Here is a 19,294-nt window from a genome sequence, read left to right as displayed (position 1 = left end):
CCAGATGGCAGCAGGGTGAACAGACTGTGGGGTGGCTGCTGTCTTTCAGTATCCTTTTGGTTCTGTACAGGCACCTCACTTCACCGAGGTCACTGATGCTCTGTAGATGGGAACCAGTGATGTTCTGGGCAGTTTTAATCACCCGCTGTAGAGCCTTCCTGTCCTGGGCCGTGCACGAACCATGTCAGTTGGTGATGTTTCCAGTCAGTGTGCTTTTTATTGCTCCTCTATAGAAATTAACCAAGATCTTGCTCTGGAATTTAGCCTTCCTAAGTTTCCATAGGAAGTTGAGCCTTTTCTGTGCTTTTGTAACCTGGGTGGTGATGTGCAATGACCAAGATAGGTTCTCAGTGAGAGTATTTAAAGGAACCTCTAGCTGTTGACCTGCTCCACCTCAGCTCCACTGATGTAGACAGGGGTGTGTGTCTTTGCCTCCTTCTTTCTAAAACCAACAATCAGCTCCTTGGTTTTACTGATGTTGAGCAGTAGGTTGTTCTCTGTGCACCACTCTGCAAGATTGTTGATTTCCTCACGGTATTAATTCTCATTGTTGTTTGTAAATCGCGGTCAGGTCTTGCAACATGTCTGCTCTGAACAAAGTCTGCCCATCCAGTGCAACAGCTTAATCCCGGATGTTAGGGGTTAACTTTGTCTCTGTGAAGATGTGCGCAGAGGAATCTCTGATCTCCCACTGCTGAGCGAGCAGACAATAGCCAGAAGAAGGCCTTGTACAGGAACAGCTCTCAGTAATATGGTAATATTGGTAATATTAGACTGAAATCTATGTGACAGAGGAATAAGGAAAACAGGAAATTTTAAGACAAAGTTTTAATCCTGCTTTGATCTTCATCAGGTCAAAATGTTTGAAAAGATGAAACCACACCTATATTTATACATAATGCACAATAGGCTGATGAAGTCCATGGTGGAAAATGTGGTTAACCATCTGAACCACTCAGGGTGGAAAAACAACTGACAATTCAATAAGTGATTAAAAAAAAATACATAGACAAAGTACATAGGGAGAAAGAAATTACAGTGATCTCAAGGCCGTATTATAGAACATCAAACATATCTTAATTGATAAAAACACTTTATCAAGATTTTTTTATATCAAAATGTATCTTTATATCAAAATACTTTATGTTAAAATATATAAAATATTTTGCTGTTATTGATATAGTAGCTGTTATGTATTGTTGAATTATATCAGTTGGGTTAAGTTTTATTATCAAGTGAATGTGAAAAAACTACAGTAATGTGCATGATGTGTTACACAGGTGTGTGAAAATGGGTTGACTGGTCATGAAAAACTAAAATATTAAGAAGATAAATACATAAAGATATTACACTGCGTAGTGAACCGCAGCTTTTAACATTTTAATGATGCAGTGGTTTCTTCTTTCTTTAACATGCCCTTCGCTGTAATTCTTTGTGTAAGAATGAGTCCAGGGGGACGCAGAGGGCATTTGTCCTCCGTGAGTAAACATATTCTGTTCACACATCCCGTCTGAGGGCTTAAAATTGCACTGCTGTGATGATAGATGGAGTGCTTTGATTATCATCAGTCTTAGCTGATTAAGTGCAGCACACTCCCAGATAATGTGTGCACGCATTACAGTCACTATTCACACCCAGGAAGAAATGACAAAATACCTACTGTTTGGGTAATTATTGACTTGTGCTATAAAATACAAGTATAATGGTGGCTAATTATGTAAATGTCTGCACGGGACAGTCTCTGAAGCATTGAGGCGTGCCACTCGTCTTCCAAGCAGGGACATTCCCTGAGGACTGTCGCTACAATAACACTGAATAATTTAATAAGCAAACACACACAAGTGCTGTGTCTTGCTTGTTAGCTAATAAAATCACATCTTATTAAAGCCATTGCTGCTTTTTTACCTTGTGTGTGGAATAATGTGGTGGTGAGTGGCAGAGAGTGCGGCGGAGACAGTAGCCCTCCACATGGCCGCGGCGCTCAGCTCTGTGTCCCCCAGGCTATACAAGCCTGAATTGTTTTGCATTAGCCATAAGAGGAATGAGAGGAACGCATCCAGCATGGTGACTGGATCAAGCAGATAAAGCTTATTGAGATGATGTGCCTGATACCTGAGAGAGGAGAGGGAAGGGGGGGTGGGGGGTGTTTTCTAACTTGCTCTGGCTCATGGCTGTAGGATCCAAAGTGTTTATCATCACAGAAATAAAATTCAGTTGTTTTTTTTTTTAAATTTCTCTGAATCGCTCAGTCCAAGTAAGTCATCAGGCAGTTAGTATTGGCTAAATACATTTCAGATTTGTTGCTTGTCTTTCTTTTTCTTTAATAATTATTAATGTTACTCAACATGTGAAAAAGAAGCCAGTTAGAGCCAACACATTCTCATTCCCAAGTTGTCAATTACTGATGCTTTGTCACACCTCTCTGTGAGTCACAGTGACACACCCTTTAGCATCTTCATGTGACACACAGCTAAAGCACATTGTAACATGTGGTTAATATTGTGACAAGGTCCCCGTAAGGTTAGAAAAAAATCAGTGTGTAGACAGATTTTTACACCAGTTTTGAAATTCCAGAAGAAAGGGTGATGTAACTAGTTTGGAAAACTGATCATAATCATCAGCATTTAATTCCTAATTGTCAGCAACAGCTGAATATATTTTGTAAAGTCAATATTTTCATTTAAGTTTCTTTGCCTCAGTTGGTTTTGATGTTATTTGTAATTATTTATGCTCACTCTCAAAATAATATGAATCCCAAATCGTCCTTAATGATGCATTTATAACATGCTCTGTACAAATGTGATGTAAGTGACTGAGTGCAGCCCTGGTTTTCTTTTATAGCCATTTGTATTTAGTGTCAACAGTGTATCATAAACACCGTGTAAAATGTAGCGTGAGAGAACACTGTACAAAAGCAAAGTTGTTGTTTGTGCTGATAAAGCATAAAGTGATGATGTTATGCGATTCCTCTCGTGATGAACATTTCAAGAAGCATGGTGATGGATGTTCAAAACATTAGCAGCTTTATTTCTATTGCAGCCACAACACTAGCCATCATTATTTCTAATTGAATGGGACGTAGGCGTGATATGGAGCAATAATGGAAAGACAAGACCCTTGTACGTGGGAGCGGCCACGTATGAGGGATTTCTGGGAGATGATAGTCCCCAATTTCACTGTGGATTCAAAACTTCTGGATGATCCGCTCAACTTTTGAAGAGTTATGTGGTGCAATAACAGCTCTTGTAGCGCCTGCTGCATGTGAGTGTTAAATCTTTTTTACATTTTTCAAAATTGATGTGTTTCCATTAGGTGTATTTTATATTCTCAATTTCAATTTGTGCAATTTGAGAGTTAATGGAAATTTGCCCAGTGACATTATGTTTGGGTGGTCATACTGACTTTATACCACCTTTTACTACAGTTTCAATGTCTATATCTGTCACAGACAAGAAAAAATACAAATATTTACTACAAACTTTTCTGCTTCCATTTCAAAATAAACGCCCTCTATCAACAATTCTGTGGGCACATAAGGTATTTATTGTGAAATATTTGTTTGACTGTGTTGTTGACAGTGGCTTGCACTGCTCCAAAAATGAGTGGAGTACTGACTTTTATTGTGGAAATACCACAGTAGGCAGCTCTGTCACACGTCACGTACTGTCATGCATGTAGTGAGGACTGTCGGATCATCAAGTGCATGTGAGCTCTTTTACAAACGTTTTTGAGCCCTCTTTCACACTTTCTTAAACTCATCATCTCTGCTTACTTTGACTGAACCCACAGTTTATAGCGCTGCAATCGCAGAACCCAACAGCTTTTGGTCTGGCAACAATAAAGCCTCTGGGGACAACAGACAATATTTCAAGCAGATATCCAGCCCAAGACATCCTCTTCCATTTGCCATCATTTTGGCTAATCTCTATAAATAGATCTTTATAATTTGGAGAGGAAGTGGCCAATTTGGTCCACTTCCTCACAAGGAAATTTTGATTGATGAATTCATCTAATTGGTCAATACCACTCAGACTACAAACAGACCATAAACAGAAACCAGAACACTTTTAAAAACAAAATCCTGTGCTGTTGCATGTATGATTCTGCATATGCAGATATCTGTAGAAATGGGTAGTGCTGTGAAACTCTTTTGAAACCACAAACATAATTTAGTATTTGTTGTTTCAATTTTTAGGGTTTTTTTTTTTTTGCTCCATTTCAGTGTAGGTGCTCTCCGAGCACAAGAGGAACTACAGCAAAAGTGTGCGGTATTTTGTTAAACACAAGCCAATGCAGTTGTGTTATGTATATTCAATATTTAGTGTCTGACTTATAGTGCATCTCAAAGAGAGGGGCAAAAAATCTATAACCAGCAACACAGAGTCTTTAGTACAGGATGTAATACAAACCAAATTTAACCCCTAGGGACTGCTTGGTGTATTTTATGACCTCTCATTCTTTTTGTTGTGTGTGTGTATGTGATGCATTTAGCTGTTTTCATGCATAAGCCATACATTTTGGCAAGATTGTGTATTTTTGTTTAATCTTTGAAATTCCAGCTCAGCTCCTACAATAAGTCAAAGATACACTGTGGAAACTAAACTGTTACATTCAGACTGTTAAGTGCCAAAAAATGCTCCATTGAAACCCATTTAAACTGACATTTTTTATCCCACAGCCATCAAAACATAAAAACATGCCTTGTATTATTTCTGGCTACCATTCTGGGCATTCTTTTGCCTTGGAATTTTTTACCATAATAAAAAGATGAGTGAATAAAATAAAATAAAAATAAAACCTACTTTGCATGTAGAATATTGAAAATAATTAATTTCTTTTTTTTTTTTTTTTTGTTTTTTTTTTCCCATCTGAAACTATTGTGGCATCATAAAAAATACTTTAAAAACTTTTAATTTAAATGGCTAAAATTCTGGAAATTAATGAATATTTTTATTTATGATTAGGACTGATGTTGGTTAACTCAATGAAAGTAGAAAATCATATTAATGTGTAATATTTTTTGTGGACTGATTTTGAAAAGCGCATCTCGTGCACAGAGAGTAAGTGTGAGTGTTTGACACTGCACGAAAAATGATAATATATAAAAATCAATGTTGCTGCTAATCATTGACATTTCCCAGGCTGTGATCATCAAAAAAAAATAATCATCTACTTAGCATGTAGGATATTGAAAATAATTCAGTTTTTGTGTTTCTTTCATCTAAAAACAAAGTGGCATATTGACAATAATCTGGCTTGAAAGCGTAAAAACTCTGAAAATTTGGTATTTATGATTAGGAATGATGTTGACTGAAAAAAAATTCAAAGAAAGTAGAAAATAATATTAATTTATAATATTTTTTAAAGCTTGATTTTGAAAAGTGCATTTGGTGCGCAGAGCGATATGAGTGTGCGTGTAATATCAAAGCAGGCCCTAAGGGTTAAAGACCACCTAAACACCATGTTTGAGCATGAAGACGCCCCCTTAACAAATTCAAAAAATGAACTCTAACCCCTGACACACACTGACCTCCAGCCTCCCACCATCATTGATTGATAAAGTTACTCTACATCTAATTTTCTAACCCAAAAAGTTCCTTTTGAACGAAATCTGGAAATGTTTACGGTGAATCTCAGCAGGTCACATTGTACACTGCGCTCTCATCTTGATGAATATCACAAAGTAAACATAGTCCTGCAACTCTAACAACATTATCATGTTACATGAGTCTGCCCTATTTAAGTCTGCTGTTTGATTTTACAGAACAGGGATGATTACTGTGCACTTTTGTTTTCCTGTTCCCAAAGGTCCTGCCGCGCAGCTTCGGTTTGATTTGTTATTTTGTTGACTCTGCACTGCTGGCCAGAAAATGGGCTCCTTAGCTAGTGTAAGCTGTTACGTGATGTTTCAGGACTTGCTGACCCAAACCCACTCCCCTCCTTTCCTTGCACAGCTCAGAGAAGCAAGGCAAATAGAACAATTAATGTGCTGTTTTCAAAAAACAAGCTGAGTTTTCTGTGGAAGGGTAGTATCGTGGCCTGATGGGGCCTGCAGGGGATTTCTCTGAATCGGAAGTTGACTTTAGGTTTGTGTTAGGAATTTAAATGCATGTTTTCTGAGTAAAATAGAAAGTGAGCAAAATGCTGTGTCAAGACCTTCTGCTCTGAATATTTATTAGATTGTCCTCATCGCTCAGTAGTTAGGACAAAAAGACATTTATATAAGGTGGACAAAATACCTGAGAACTAAGAGAAAGTCACTCAGTCACAGTTAAAAAGAAAAGAAGCTAAACAGACCTGACATCAAGTTTAAAGCAAAGCTTAACTCAGTGCCTCTGATAATCACAGCTTGTACCTTTTCAAAGCCATTGATAGAAACCAATGCAAAAATAAACAGGCCAAATAATCACCAATCAGTGATTTCCAACGGGACTTTTTTTTTTTTTTTTACAAAAGACACATCAATAAATCCTCACATTACTACTCATGTAGTCACAGACATGACTGCTTCTGGCTGTCTGTTTGACTCTTTGGCATGTACGGTAGTTGGACATCACTTATCTTGGGCTTATCTGGTTTAAACACCACTTTGAGCCCCCAGCAAATTAATTTGATTTCTTCTTTAAAAGATGGGGGGAATGCAATGAACAACTTGGCTAGAAATGTCCCGTAAATTGCAAGACTTAGTAGATTTAGAAATGTATATAAAAAGCTAGGGAAGGGATTTCAGAAAAGTATGTTTGGAATTATCATAATTAGATGTTTTAAAAATGTATTTTACGGAAACACGATTATTTTTAAACAATACATCAGGTCATTACCATGTTTTGGGATTTTCTGGGGGTTTTTTTATGCAATTTCCAAGTAATGTGTAGTAACTCTACTAATTGAGTAACTAAGTGTGTAACTAAGAGTGACAACTCTAAACTGCAGGAGCTGTGCTAAGGAGCTCGGATGGTTGAGTAGATCACACACATGATTTTGGCTGAATTTTGATGGAGGCTACATGTCCTGTGTTATGCTGAAAGGCAGCGTTGAGATATTAGTGCCACTATCAGTGTGGATCTGGGGATGGCTTGGTTTCTTACTGGCTCTTAAAATGGTTTTCATAAAAATTCATGGTCCCCAGTGAATGAATCCTACAGACGATGATGATCACCTGACTTTGTCTCTAGTGCTCCACTGATTTTCTTGGTTTTGAGTAAAACATCTTCACAAAGGTTGGGCAGATTGCCAGGAAAGTTGGGCGAAGATAAGCTTTCTAGTGAAATAACACAACACCTCCATGATAGACTGGCACTAAATGATGTATAGTCATTTAATCCTAGTTACTTTAGATATCCTGACTCTTCCTCGAACAACAACACAAGGTTGGATTTTTTTGTTATACACTGAAATGTCCCAATAACTTGGCACAGACATCAGAATGAATTGTAATAATGACTTTCCAAATTTGTACAGATGGAGCAAACTTTTCTTTGGACTTTCTTTGGAAGAAAAGATGTTCACATGCTTACATGCTAATGTGAGGACATGAACATGGTAAACGTGATTGTACCTGCTAAATATCAACATTTATAATTCTGCAATGAAAGATGTGACAAATACATCAAATCAACTTCCAATCTTTTTTATCAGTGATTTTAGACGTGTGTGTAACTCTGCCATAGTCAGTGAGACTGATCCTCTGTCAGTGATGCGTGACAGATGAATAATCTGGACATTTGGATTTGTTTTAGATTCTTAAAGACTGGTCTGTGTAAGCACGTTCACATCCTCAGGTCGTCAAATACTGATGATTTGTCACACCCTTAGTGTGTGATATCAATACCAAAGACACCCTGAAGTGTGTTTATGAGATGCAATGAGGTTTTAAATGTGATGTTACAGAATTTACACAGAGTCATCACTAAATGATGTCAAAAAGTTTGTTTATTGTTTTATGATTTTGTTGGTTATGTGTTTGTATTTTGGTATTTATGTGAAACAGTTGATGTCCCAGGATGCAAAAACACATTTTAAGAATTATTTCCAACAATAAACGGAAATCAAATCAATCATCAAATCACTGACGTCACCTTCCATAGCAAACTCACTGATTTGAAGCTAAACATGACCTTTTTTTTCTAAATTAATGCAAGTAATCCTATTGCCTAAACCCAATCACAACTATTTTACAACATTAACCACATGTTCAACTGTGTGTCACATAGAGGCATTAAAGTTTGCCTTTTGTGTCACTGTCACACACTGAGGAGCATGATGAATTGGAGGATGGATGTGCAGTGTTGGCTACCGGACTGCAGCCCCTTTCTCACAGTTTGTGCTGTGCATTAAAGCAGAGTATCAGCATGCAGTGAGGACTTCATCCCTCCCAACCACAGATGTTTGTGAAACTCATTTCTTCTTTATGTCAACTACAAAAACAAGATTTTGGAAAAGAATGGATTTAGGGACTAATTGAGCCAAAACTTGAAGAAAAAAAAGTCTCACAAAACTTACCCAAAGTGGTGAGTTATTGATTGTTTTATTTCTCTTTGTAATACTCAGCGAGAGGCAGTTAGGACCTGATGAAGTCTTCACTCCTGAAACTAGCCAGGTTTCTGATTCTTTATTATAGCAGTTATATTGCCTTCAAAACAAAAATCTGGCCATGAAATAAGGTTACCTTTGATCTTCCATTAAATGCTTTATATCATATCTTGTTGTTCGCAAGTAGCCTCTCTTTATAGTTAGCACTTTAGGGAAGTTGCCAGAAGAAAATGATGGCATTGTGTTTTTCTGCAAACCATAGATTCCTTACATTTGAATGTTTCATCTGTATCATATCAACACTTTGAAAGTGATGAAGTGTTTGAGCTGACTTTGTGGAGGTGAAGGGGATGATGGATGGCTGCAGAATACAGCAGAACACTCATCAAGACTGACAAGAAACCCTCAAAAATTAATAGCTGGTTTTGCATGTCATCACTGTGTTTCCAGCAGCAAAGATACATATCTTTGACTTTTAGAATTCTATTCCCCCTTTTTTTATTGATATTTGTTGATTTATTTATTAATTTACATATCTATCTGGGTTTTCAATTCTGTTCTATCAGAGGTTGTCATATTTCACTATTTGAAAAACTGAACGACTCCTGGGGTCGAGACCAATGAGTGCTGGGAACAATTTGATTAATATTGTAGCTTCCGCACACAAGATGCACTTGCAAATGCAAATAATAATGTTGATATGCAATAGGTAAGTTGTATAAGACAATAACTATTAATAAACTTTTTACAATATTCTAGTGAAACAGATTTGAAATATAAAATAATTTACCATCACAAACCCTCACTGACATGACAAACTTTGCACTGAAAGCTCACATATTCTCACAGACTGAGGAATCAAATGCCATACGCTGTCAATCTTGCATGTTTCTTAGTATAAGCAATTACAAGGGCAAAGCAGTTTATACACAGTGTAAATATTCAATCGAGCAGTAATGGAGAGAATTACTCACTCGTCATGTTGATCTAACTAAGGCTGATAGTGGTTTTGGCTGGCTCTTTCCTCCCCATCACCCTTCATGACTCACTACTGATGAACATATAGCTGGAGGCCCCTCAGCTCTGGTGAACAGTGATTGTGATTTAAGGATGTACAGAACAAAATGCCTGACTGAAGTCTGCAGATTTTTGAGCATTTCTAATCTACAGCCGCTTCAATTTGATGAAGGCATTAACCAGCAGTTTTTGCAGATACAGGAAAGTAAAAAAAAAAAGAGGGCTGAATTCTTAAACAGAGGCAGGCACATGAAACTTTTATCAGGCAGGTGATGACTTGAGAGGATCAGACAGCTGAGAGCAGTTTTTGGACCTGGTTTGTTTTGAAGGAGCTAGAATGTTCTGGTTCAGTTTAACCAAACAAAAAAAGACGTCAGACATTCACTATGGATGGATTATTTTGGACTTGTTTACTCTGTCGCTCTGACAGCTATTCATCGTGTGTACCCGTTCCGTTTTCCATGATCTCTCCTGGTGAGCGCAATCAGCTCTGGATCCCCATGCGGAGGCTCTGCGCAGCCCTCTTCGGCTCTCTGCCTGACTTGGAGTGTAGGTGGTTATCTGACTCCGCGTGTATTCACAGCCACTGCTCTCGCCTTATCAGCAGTCTGAAGCTTGCATGCTCAATCGCCTGATTTGTCAAGGGTGACTCCGAAAGATTCTGATAGGCACTCCGCAAATCACCCAGTTGATCTAAAATATCGACCAGCCACAAAAAGTCATTACACACAATAATGGTGGGCAGGACCTTGAAGATGTGACTTAATTAGGTTTCAAATGGCTTCAAAAATGCCTTCAAATCTGCTCCCCTGGAGAGTAATGTGCTCTTGGATTTTTCTCCATGATTACAGGTGTAGAAAGTGAGGCACACTGTTAGTGACAACACCGCTGCTGATCCTAACTATAGGTGATAGCGGCAGCACAGACAGCAGACGTATGGTCATACAAAATCACGCTACCACTGCTATTTAACATGCTTGTCTGCTTTAGCCTATATTCTCCCCACAAATGATAATGACTGAGGCAGACACGAACCATATAGTGCTGCTGTAGCTGCAAAAAATAGTTGTGCTGAAGCAAATGACGTGTTTTCCTAATGAAATTTGGAAAAATAATTGAATGGAAATGGTTCAGCAGGTCTTGATTGAGCCGCATACACCAGCGGTATTCAAATGAGTGACGTGAGTGCTCTGCCTTTCATTGTTTCTTTTGGTTCCTCAGAACATAACCGCTGAGACAAAAATAATTCTTCATTAACCACCAACCTAGAACTTCACATTCATCAAAACACAGTATGGCTTTCACAGTGAATAAATGTGACAGTTTCTTTTCTTACTCTCAATGTCCTTCTGTCTCTCCTCTCAGAAAACCAAGATCTCCACGTATGACAAGATGTGGGAGTTCATGAGCAGTCGGAGGCACTCAGTGATGGTGAAGAACATTGACGAAGGCATTCACCGTGTGCTCACCTCAGACTACGCATTCCTCATGGAGTCTACCACCATTGAGTTTGTCACCCAGCGCAACTGCAACCTCACCCAGATTGGAGGCCTCATTGACTCCAAAGCCTACGGGGTGGGCACCCCAATGGGTATGTACGCTACAGTTATAACACACCATGCTTTGCTGAGGCTAAACATGAGCTCTGCTGCCTGTTTCATAATTAGGGTGGGGTAGCATTTGAAAAATAACAATACCAGTATCATTAAAGTGGTGCTGACACACAACACACATTGCTTGGCTTAAACACACCACAGACTGTTGGGTTAAGGATGTTGCTGTGTGAGTGTGAGCTCTACACCAGGGACAGTTGCAAGTTTACACACACATTGACAGGGCTAGCTGGTAATATCACACAGCTAACGCTACCTAACTGTCATTAACGGAGCTGTTGTACTGCCCTGTGAATTTGCTGGGACCAATTAATGGTTGGTGTTGGGTTTTGGCTGCTATGTGAGATGCTGAGCAGAACATTGGCTGGGAAGTCACAGAAAGTTTGCTGATTTGTCAGGGATTTGTACTGGTCCAGAATCAGATCACCAGTGAAAAACAGATCAAACACAGGTATTGTTTGATTAAAGATTCAACATGACTTGGTAAGCAATTTTTTCGGTCAATACACCTTGCCCTAAACATACCGCACACATGCATTAATCAACAGGCTACACCTAGTTATTTCACTGTGAAATCAAAAATTCTCAACATGACAATGTGTTAGCTGCATTTTTTTATGTGTTGCAGTGAGAGAAGCTGTAGCAGACAACATAGGTGGTCTTCCTTGAATTGTACTTCCATTTGGTTCCATTTGCAGCTTCCACAGTAGCCAAGTTCAGCCTTGCTGTGTTAATGCCGTGGTACGCTGAGTATGTAGGTAATCCCATGAGTTTGCATTGCATAAGCCATGTGTTTTCATTTGTTTTTGTGTAATGTATTTATGAATGTTTCAAAGCAGTATTGCACTGAATGCAACATTAGAGAGAGCATTGAATAATTTAAGGGGGAACAGAAGATTACTTGAAAACAAAACTCAATTTAAACCCTCAAAATATCCATTTGATTATATATAAGTGGAACCTTTATTTCTCACATTTTATCATGTTCAGATCACCTGTCGTGCACTGACTAAAAGACTGTCAGGGTAATACTAGCAATTTCATTGAAACAGAGCAATTGCACACCATCTTTATTTTCCCTACAATCACTACTAAATTGCAGTTCTCTCAAGAAACCTCTTGGGAACTATTCTACGACTACAGACTCGTAAAGTAAAGCTTACCACTGAGGGTTCAAACAAAGTTTTATAAAATGTTAGGGAAGTTTTAGAATATGTGACAGAAGCGTATGGAAACAGGTAGTGGTCTGACATTGCAGTGAAAGGTTGAGGTGTAGAGGTCAGAGCTTGATGGCCTAAATGTAAGTCTTTAGTTGGATTTACTTTCTAAATTATGACAAGATGTGTGGGAGTGATGGTTTTATTTTCTTTTTTGACCACATCACTGGGCATTATTCTTAACAAAACATGTAACCAGGAGAAAATGATGACATTGTACACTAATGCAAACCACCGATATGTGACATTTGTGCATTTCATACATATCATATGAGCATTTCTCAAGTGACATAGTTCTGATTACATGTACAGTATATGAGCTGGCTTTGTCACAGGAAGGTGAAGCAATGTGTGAATGGCATGCAGCCTAGGTGAGACCCTTGCTAAACAGACTAGACCAAACAACGAGGGCGGGTGTGTTTTAAAGAAAGATATTACTGGAATTTTAGCTGTGACAGTGGCACCAAGAGCAGGTATTATAAGCCAAAACATAATTTTCTTAACCATAACAGTGTTGGGAGAGTTGCCTTTAAACTAGATTCCATAACAGATTACTGAATACATACTTTAAAATTTAATTTGTAATGTAATTCCAAGAGATTATTAAAACTAAGTAACATCCTCTAAATGCTTTGGATAACTTTTGGAATACTTCTAAATAATCTTGCTGAACTCAGTCTTTTACCTTATTTAGATTTTTGCTGTCAAATAAGGAAGTAATGTATAGATAATTCCTCATTTCAAATTCATGAGTCAGTCGTTCCTTGCATGTTACTTGCTTTCAAAGCGACCAACAGAAATAAATAGAAACAGGGCAACATTGAGGTTGATCTTAAAACTGGAGCATTGCATCACCTGTGACCAGTTGGGACTTTCTAGTAGAAAACAACCCAATCAAACTGATGTTCACTTGTGTGAGGTTCAGTTAGGACATGGTGTTAGAGCAAATTAGACAAATACAAATAAAGTGATGCCTTCAGATAATCTTTTTTTAAAGACAGTATTCAGAACACCACCAATATAAACTGTAACTGTAATGAAAAATAGTTATTCCCTAACCCTATTCAGTTACTTTCCCACCCTACCTAGGCTTGTTTCTGTGCCTAAATCTAACCACCCGTTACCCACAGTGTTGTTTGAATGTAAAGAAAAGTAATGTTTTACCATATCAGCTACATAATAACAGACAAATGTTTGATATTAGTGGTTTGTAGAAACATATGGTGCCGTTCTTTATTCTGATGATTTTGTTGCCTTAATACCTCAAAGGTGGAACAAAAATATGATCCTACCTTTATGTGTATAATGACTGTAGGCCACTGACACTTCTATAAAATGCTCAAAACTCTATAGCAAATTCAAAGCTGTGTAAACTGTATTCTGGCGCCTTTACGCTGCAGCACATCCCTCAGGGTAACCCATGTGGAGAAATACTTAGCAAAGAAAATCCTGGGGCTATCTCCAGCAGGCAGAAAAACAGTGTTGCATAAATAGAGGAATGAATAGGAAAGGGTGGCACATTACACGATGTGTGTGTTTGGAGGTGCAACATTTGATTATGGGGCTCAGCGGCAGATTGTCATAATCCGGTTATAAATGCAGTGAGAAGAAAAACTCTGGTTAAGTACCCGCAGAATTATAACTGGCAGACAACTTCACATGATGACCTCATGCAAAAGGCTGCTGTTAATCATATTCATTCACAGAGAGGGGATTGTGAAAGAGTTCCTGCAGTGTTTATGCCTCCTGCAAACAGGGCTTTAGAGCAACATGCTGACACAAAGAATGCTCCGTCTAATGAAACTAAAGCTTGAAAGCTCTGGCTATTGATACATTTGTCCTATTTTTATGAAAAATACTGTAGGAAATAGAAGATGGCAGTTTAACCATTGAAGATATGTATGATTGATTTAATACAGAATTGCTTATAACAGTTAAATATATTTGCATTTCATTATTTACCCATTTACAGGTGGTTTATACAAATCATTTTACATGTAAGCAGGCTGTACAACATATGACACAGAGTTTAATATGATCCCTTTCATCACTGGCCTGCAGCCCACAGGATAATGCAGCAATCTGTGGGCTGTCATTGGTCTTTGCTTGTGATTGTTAAAATGCAAATAGTAAGCCAATATTTTGCAATAACTGTTGCAAGAAATAAGTATCTGACTACATTTTAGATGGTGAATAGGTCTAGAGTAGAATCAAGCATCACTGCATAGTTCTAAAGAGACTCAAAAGGCAAGTCACATCCTCATTTGATTGTTGTATCTCTATAAACCTTTAAAAACAGCTCACAAATACATGGTTACATTTTAAAGAGTCAGTCATTTAAGAAAACAGCTGGCTGCGGAGGTTTTTAGGTAATGATGCTCAAACAGGAGAAAATAGTGCACTTGCTGGGGACTATTTTAAGCAGTGGATTAATTGGGCAGTATTTCACAAAAGGGTGTGCTTTAACGACATTTGTGACACGACAGCGTTGCTGTCAGGAGGTCTGTAAACATCACTGTGTGCCACAAATGATATTAAAGCACACTCTTGGGTAAAATGTTGCGATTAAACAACTATTACCAAGATAATAAAAATATATAATCGAAAATTATTTATGTTGAGGGGCAACTAGCTCTCAAAATAAAAAAGTTTATGCGACTGTAATCCAAGTTTCTATGGAAATACACAGTCTGACCAAGAACTGTCATACATGTCAGTAGAATCCTTTATGTAATGAAACCTAATTTACTACTCCAGCAAGTAGGTCGAACCTTAGTTATGACCTACAGACACGTTTTCTAGTTGCTGTTGAGTCTGCTGGCCAACTTGTGCACATAGGCCTACTTTGTAGAGATTGTGGGCTATTTTACAACTAAATGAATACGCCAGATATAAACACAAAAATACTTGGCTTGCTCAGTCTTGTTACTACTAAGATATCATCTGAAAAATATATTTTTTCCGTGTTCAGATTTTGATATTACATCATCAGACTTTAGCTGTATTTTAAGTTAGTAGCTCCATGTCACCGGCACAGCTGATGGAGGATTCCAAAGGATGCCAAACATTTTCAATAACTCAAGTGCAAGGTCAAGTCCAAAAGTCAAAATTCATGAAAAAGATAGAGGTTATCATTTCCAAAATTCAAAACATGGTGTTATCTAAAGAAATGTTGTTCTTCAATCCATATTTGATGTATTTGGCCTTTCAAAAACAACGTTTTCACTGTGGTTCCAATCACTTAGCCTACGCCCACTTTCCCATCATGCCTAGTCCTGGACTGATTAGTTTTTAGATTGCAAGTAAGCTTTTTTTTTTAATGTTCCAAAATGCAATCACTTTTTGTCAGTTTTTATAATGTGTCTGCTCAGAACATGGTGGTTTATGCTGTTTTTTGTCATCTTTGTGTTAGTTTATACTTTACACCATCAGTGAGTTGGCTGTTACTTTTCATAATTCCAGCTGTAGTTCCATTTAACTGACTTTTAGTTCTTTGACATAGTGCAAGTTATGTTAACTGATGCTGCTTTGAAATGGTCTTTGTCCCGTGCCTGATAGTGAAAAGCCCTCTGCATTGCATGAAGATGCCATTGGATGCCTTATGCATCGATGTTTAAGTGTTTTGACGCTGGATGGATCGTCAAGAATTTTGGGGATTCATGACTCAACCCAAACCTCCTTTTTTTTTTTAATCAAACAGAAATACTCTGCATGTGACCAATATTAAGTCAGACGTATCTGGTACTCCAGTATCACCACTAGAACAAACATGAAACCGGTCACATTGATAGAAATTATCTAGAACTGGCAACAACCAAATGTTATCAGCGTCCTCCTTCAGAACTCTCTCTACGTGCAGGACACATGATATCTAGTGTGTGTATCCTCCTGACGAATCAGTGAAACGTCCTCTGGGACTGTGAGTGTTGGCAAGGTCGTTTGCTGCTGTTTGTGTATGCTCTGCTGGTCAGCCACAGAAGGTAATTTGAGTGACTGTTGTGCTGTGTGTGAAAACAGTGGAGGTAGGCTATATTTGCTTTGGGTGATTGCATTTCCTGACTGATGTGCTCCTTTTGAAGGTTTGCTACAGTATGCATGTGTGTGTGTGTGTGTGTGTGCATTTGCCTGCTTGCTTTTTTGTGCCGGCATGCACACCTAGATGACTGTATGCATCTGTTCATATTATACACGTGTGTGCATGTGTGTATATCACTGAAAGAAAGGAACCATAGGAGTGTGAGGGGAATGAAGGGAAAGTGATTGCTCGCATGTGGCAGCTTGTGCACCACACAGATTGTCCGTACTGAAGACAGGAGGGGTGTTAGCATCATTACTCCCTGGTGGCTCATTCACGTGCAGTCAGAACAAGGTATTTAAATTGCTAATCCTACCCTTTTAGTACCCTTTACCATATGCAGCCTGTATTCCCATGTAGCCGGGCCATTTAGCATATATCTCATTGACTTGAACAGAGAGTAGGTGTCGGCCTGCATTAGTACTTGGGCCCTGATAGAGCCACAGCACTCAGTGCTCGGCCCCTTGGCAGCTCCCTCAGCTCTGTAATGGACAGACTTAGTTCACCCCCCAGCTGTTAGTCATAGCTCATTCTAATGGTGTGTTTACTACCTGAAACCTCTACTGGCAACTTGTGTTGATTTAAACGCACCAAAGGCTATTGTAGAACAAAGATTGATCCTGTGTGTGTCAGGAAAAGGTCACTAGTTATTTTTAGTAGATTTTGTTTAAGAAAATTATATAGATTTGTGGACTACCTTGTTTAGATGCATAAAACATCATGTTATAATAAGCAATATCAACAGCTTAAATGGTAAATATTGGAGGCAAACAGGGTATGTATGTGTATCATGTTGTTGTACAGAAATGAGAAATTGGTATCAAGCCATCCCGAATTATAACAGAGAACAAAAACAAAACCATTTAGATAAAAATATATTCCCTTTTAATCATGGCAAGTTTAATCTCTCACATTTGCCCCGGCGACAGTGTGGCTGTCCTTTGGGATCCTGGCAAGTGAATGTCTGCCCTCCACAGTCTCAGTGTAAAGTTAAGATCATTTGTCCTTTCTTTAAGCTTGTGTTTTTGACAGTTTTAACTGCACAAGACTGCAACACCCTGTTTTTATCTGTGCTCTTACCAACTTAAGTCATTTTCATGAGATAATTTTCTGTGTTTATGTGCTTTTTGACACATAAACCGCAAGGCGTTTTTATGTGTGTATTTCTAATAGGTCATTAAATGCAGTCAGTGCCTGTTCTACCATCACACGTTTTATTTGCCTATTTTGTCTCGGCAGCTTGTGCAGCCTATCTCCTCTTCTGCCCTGACTGTAGTCTCAGGAGGCTCTGCATTATTCATCATCCTTCTTTTCTCTTTGTCTCTCTCCCTGATGACTATCAATCTTCATTTAGCTTCATTAGGCTGCATTAATCAAACAGTGAAAGGGGGGAAGTGTCTGCGCTGCTTGTCAGCAGGCTGCTGTCCTTCCAGTCGTCTGTGTTGCTGCCCGCCGGGCTGTTCAGCTCCGCCTCATAAACAGGAAGGGGAAAATGCATTTCTGTGAGATAGGAGATCTCCAACGCCGTGACCTGCGGCGACTTACCCCACCTCAGCCCCCAACCTTCAACCCCCCCACCACTCTCACCACCTCCCGAGCGCGCTCTGGGATGTGTGTGATAGAGAAAAAAAAGGATATTAGCCAGAGAGCACATACAGAATGAAGATGCAGCAGAGGCATCCGTTCTCTGTAGGGTCCTGCATTTGAAAACATTTACCACAATTTAACTGTTACTGTATATCACCTCTGTTTGTGGGGACCAATGGTCATCTGAGTGATGACAAGCGAGTTATTCAATATAAAGATTTTATTTGATATAGGGTGCACAAAATAGGAAAAAACTGAAAAAACATTAGAGTCTTAGGCTATTACACCTGTACTTTATAGCCTTAGGAATACCCCCCCCCCCCCCACCCCCCACCCCACCCCCACTCCCCAGTGAAGGTGGGGCATGGAGGCGATGGAGGTGACAATCTCAAGAAGATTGAGCCTTTATCTTAAAATCTTAATGGATGTGACTCAGAGCAGATGTGAGCTCATTGGAAAGATCGAAAGCGGAACACACTCAGCTGGCTCTGATGAAAACTCTGTTTGAGTTTGAGGCAGGAAAACACTGAAAAGTGGCCTTTATGATTGAACATTGAACTGTGCGATTTTGGGCTGTCTCAGACGAAAGATAACCAGTGTGGCAGAAATGTGGCGATATCTTTGGTCGTGGCTCTAAAATGTTTCACAATAAGAGATGCAAGGACGGCCTTTGCCACAGTCGTGCGATAATAACAATAATAATAATAATAATAATACCAATAAATTTGTATGTCATATTTCATATAGCAAGTACAAGTCAAAGTGCACTAATAAAATTAGAAAATACAGATAGACGACAATATGATAAAGTTAATAAAGATACAAATACACAACCACAGCAACTTGACCTAACTGATATTGGAATAACAATTTCACTGATGATGTAAAACCCTTAGGTGGGTCTTTTTTTTTCAATAGGTGATGTAATCATTTTCATAGACAATTTTGTAATGTCAAATGAAAAATATGCTTTTTTTAACTAAAATGGAAAGTGTGCAGGTATACAAAGCTTTTACTGAAGCCCTGTGAAAACACTAACATCTAACTCCTATTTCATGCTAACACTGTAAAGGTTTGTGTAGAACTTGAAATTTACCACAGATGGCAACATTGTTATCGGGCAAAGGATGCATCAAACTAAATCACCTATCAATAGCAAACCGCCCAAGACCATTCTGATTGTGTAGATTTCGTCCATTACACCAGATTGGATCAGGTACCATCGGATGATAGCAAAAATGTGTGCTTGGGTA

At 38.6% G+C, this 19,294-nt stretch overlaps 1 protein-coding gene across 1 annotated transcript in view; it reads left to right on the top strand.

Annotated features, from left to right (window-relative positions):
* Positions 1–19,294, top strand: part of grik2 (glutamate receptor, ionotropic, kainate 2) — a 342,742-nt gene that overhangs the window by 284,226 nt on the left and 39,222 nt on the right. The window contains exon 14 of the mRNA XM_042489444.1: positions 10,915–11,140. Within this exon, the coding sequence (XP_042345378.1) occupies positions 10,915–11,140 (226 nt within the window). The remainder of the gene's footprint in view (positions 1–10,914; positions 11,141–19,294) is intronic.

Source organism: Plectropomus leopardus, chromosome 7 (assembly GCF_008729295.1).
Source record: "Plectropomus leopardus isolate mb chromosome 7, YSFRI_Pleo_2.0, whole genome shotgun sequence".
Lineage (NCBI taxonomy): Eukaryota > Metazoa > Chordata > Actinopteri > Perciformes > Serranidae > Plectropomus > Plectropomus leopardus.
This window is presented reverse-complemented; position numbering and strand designations above follow the sequence as displayed.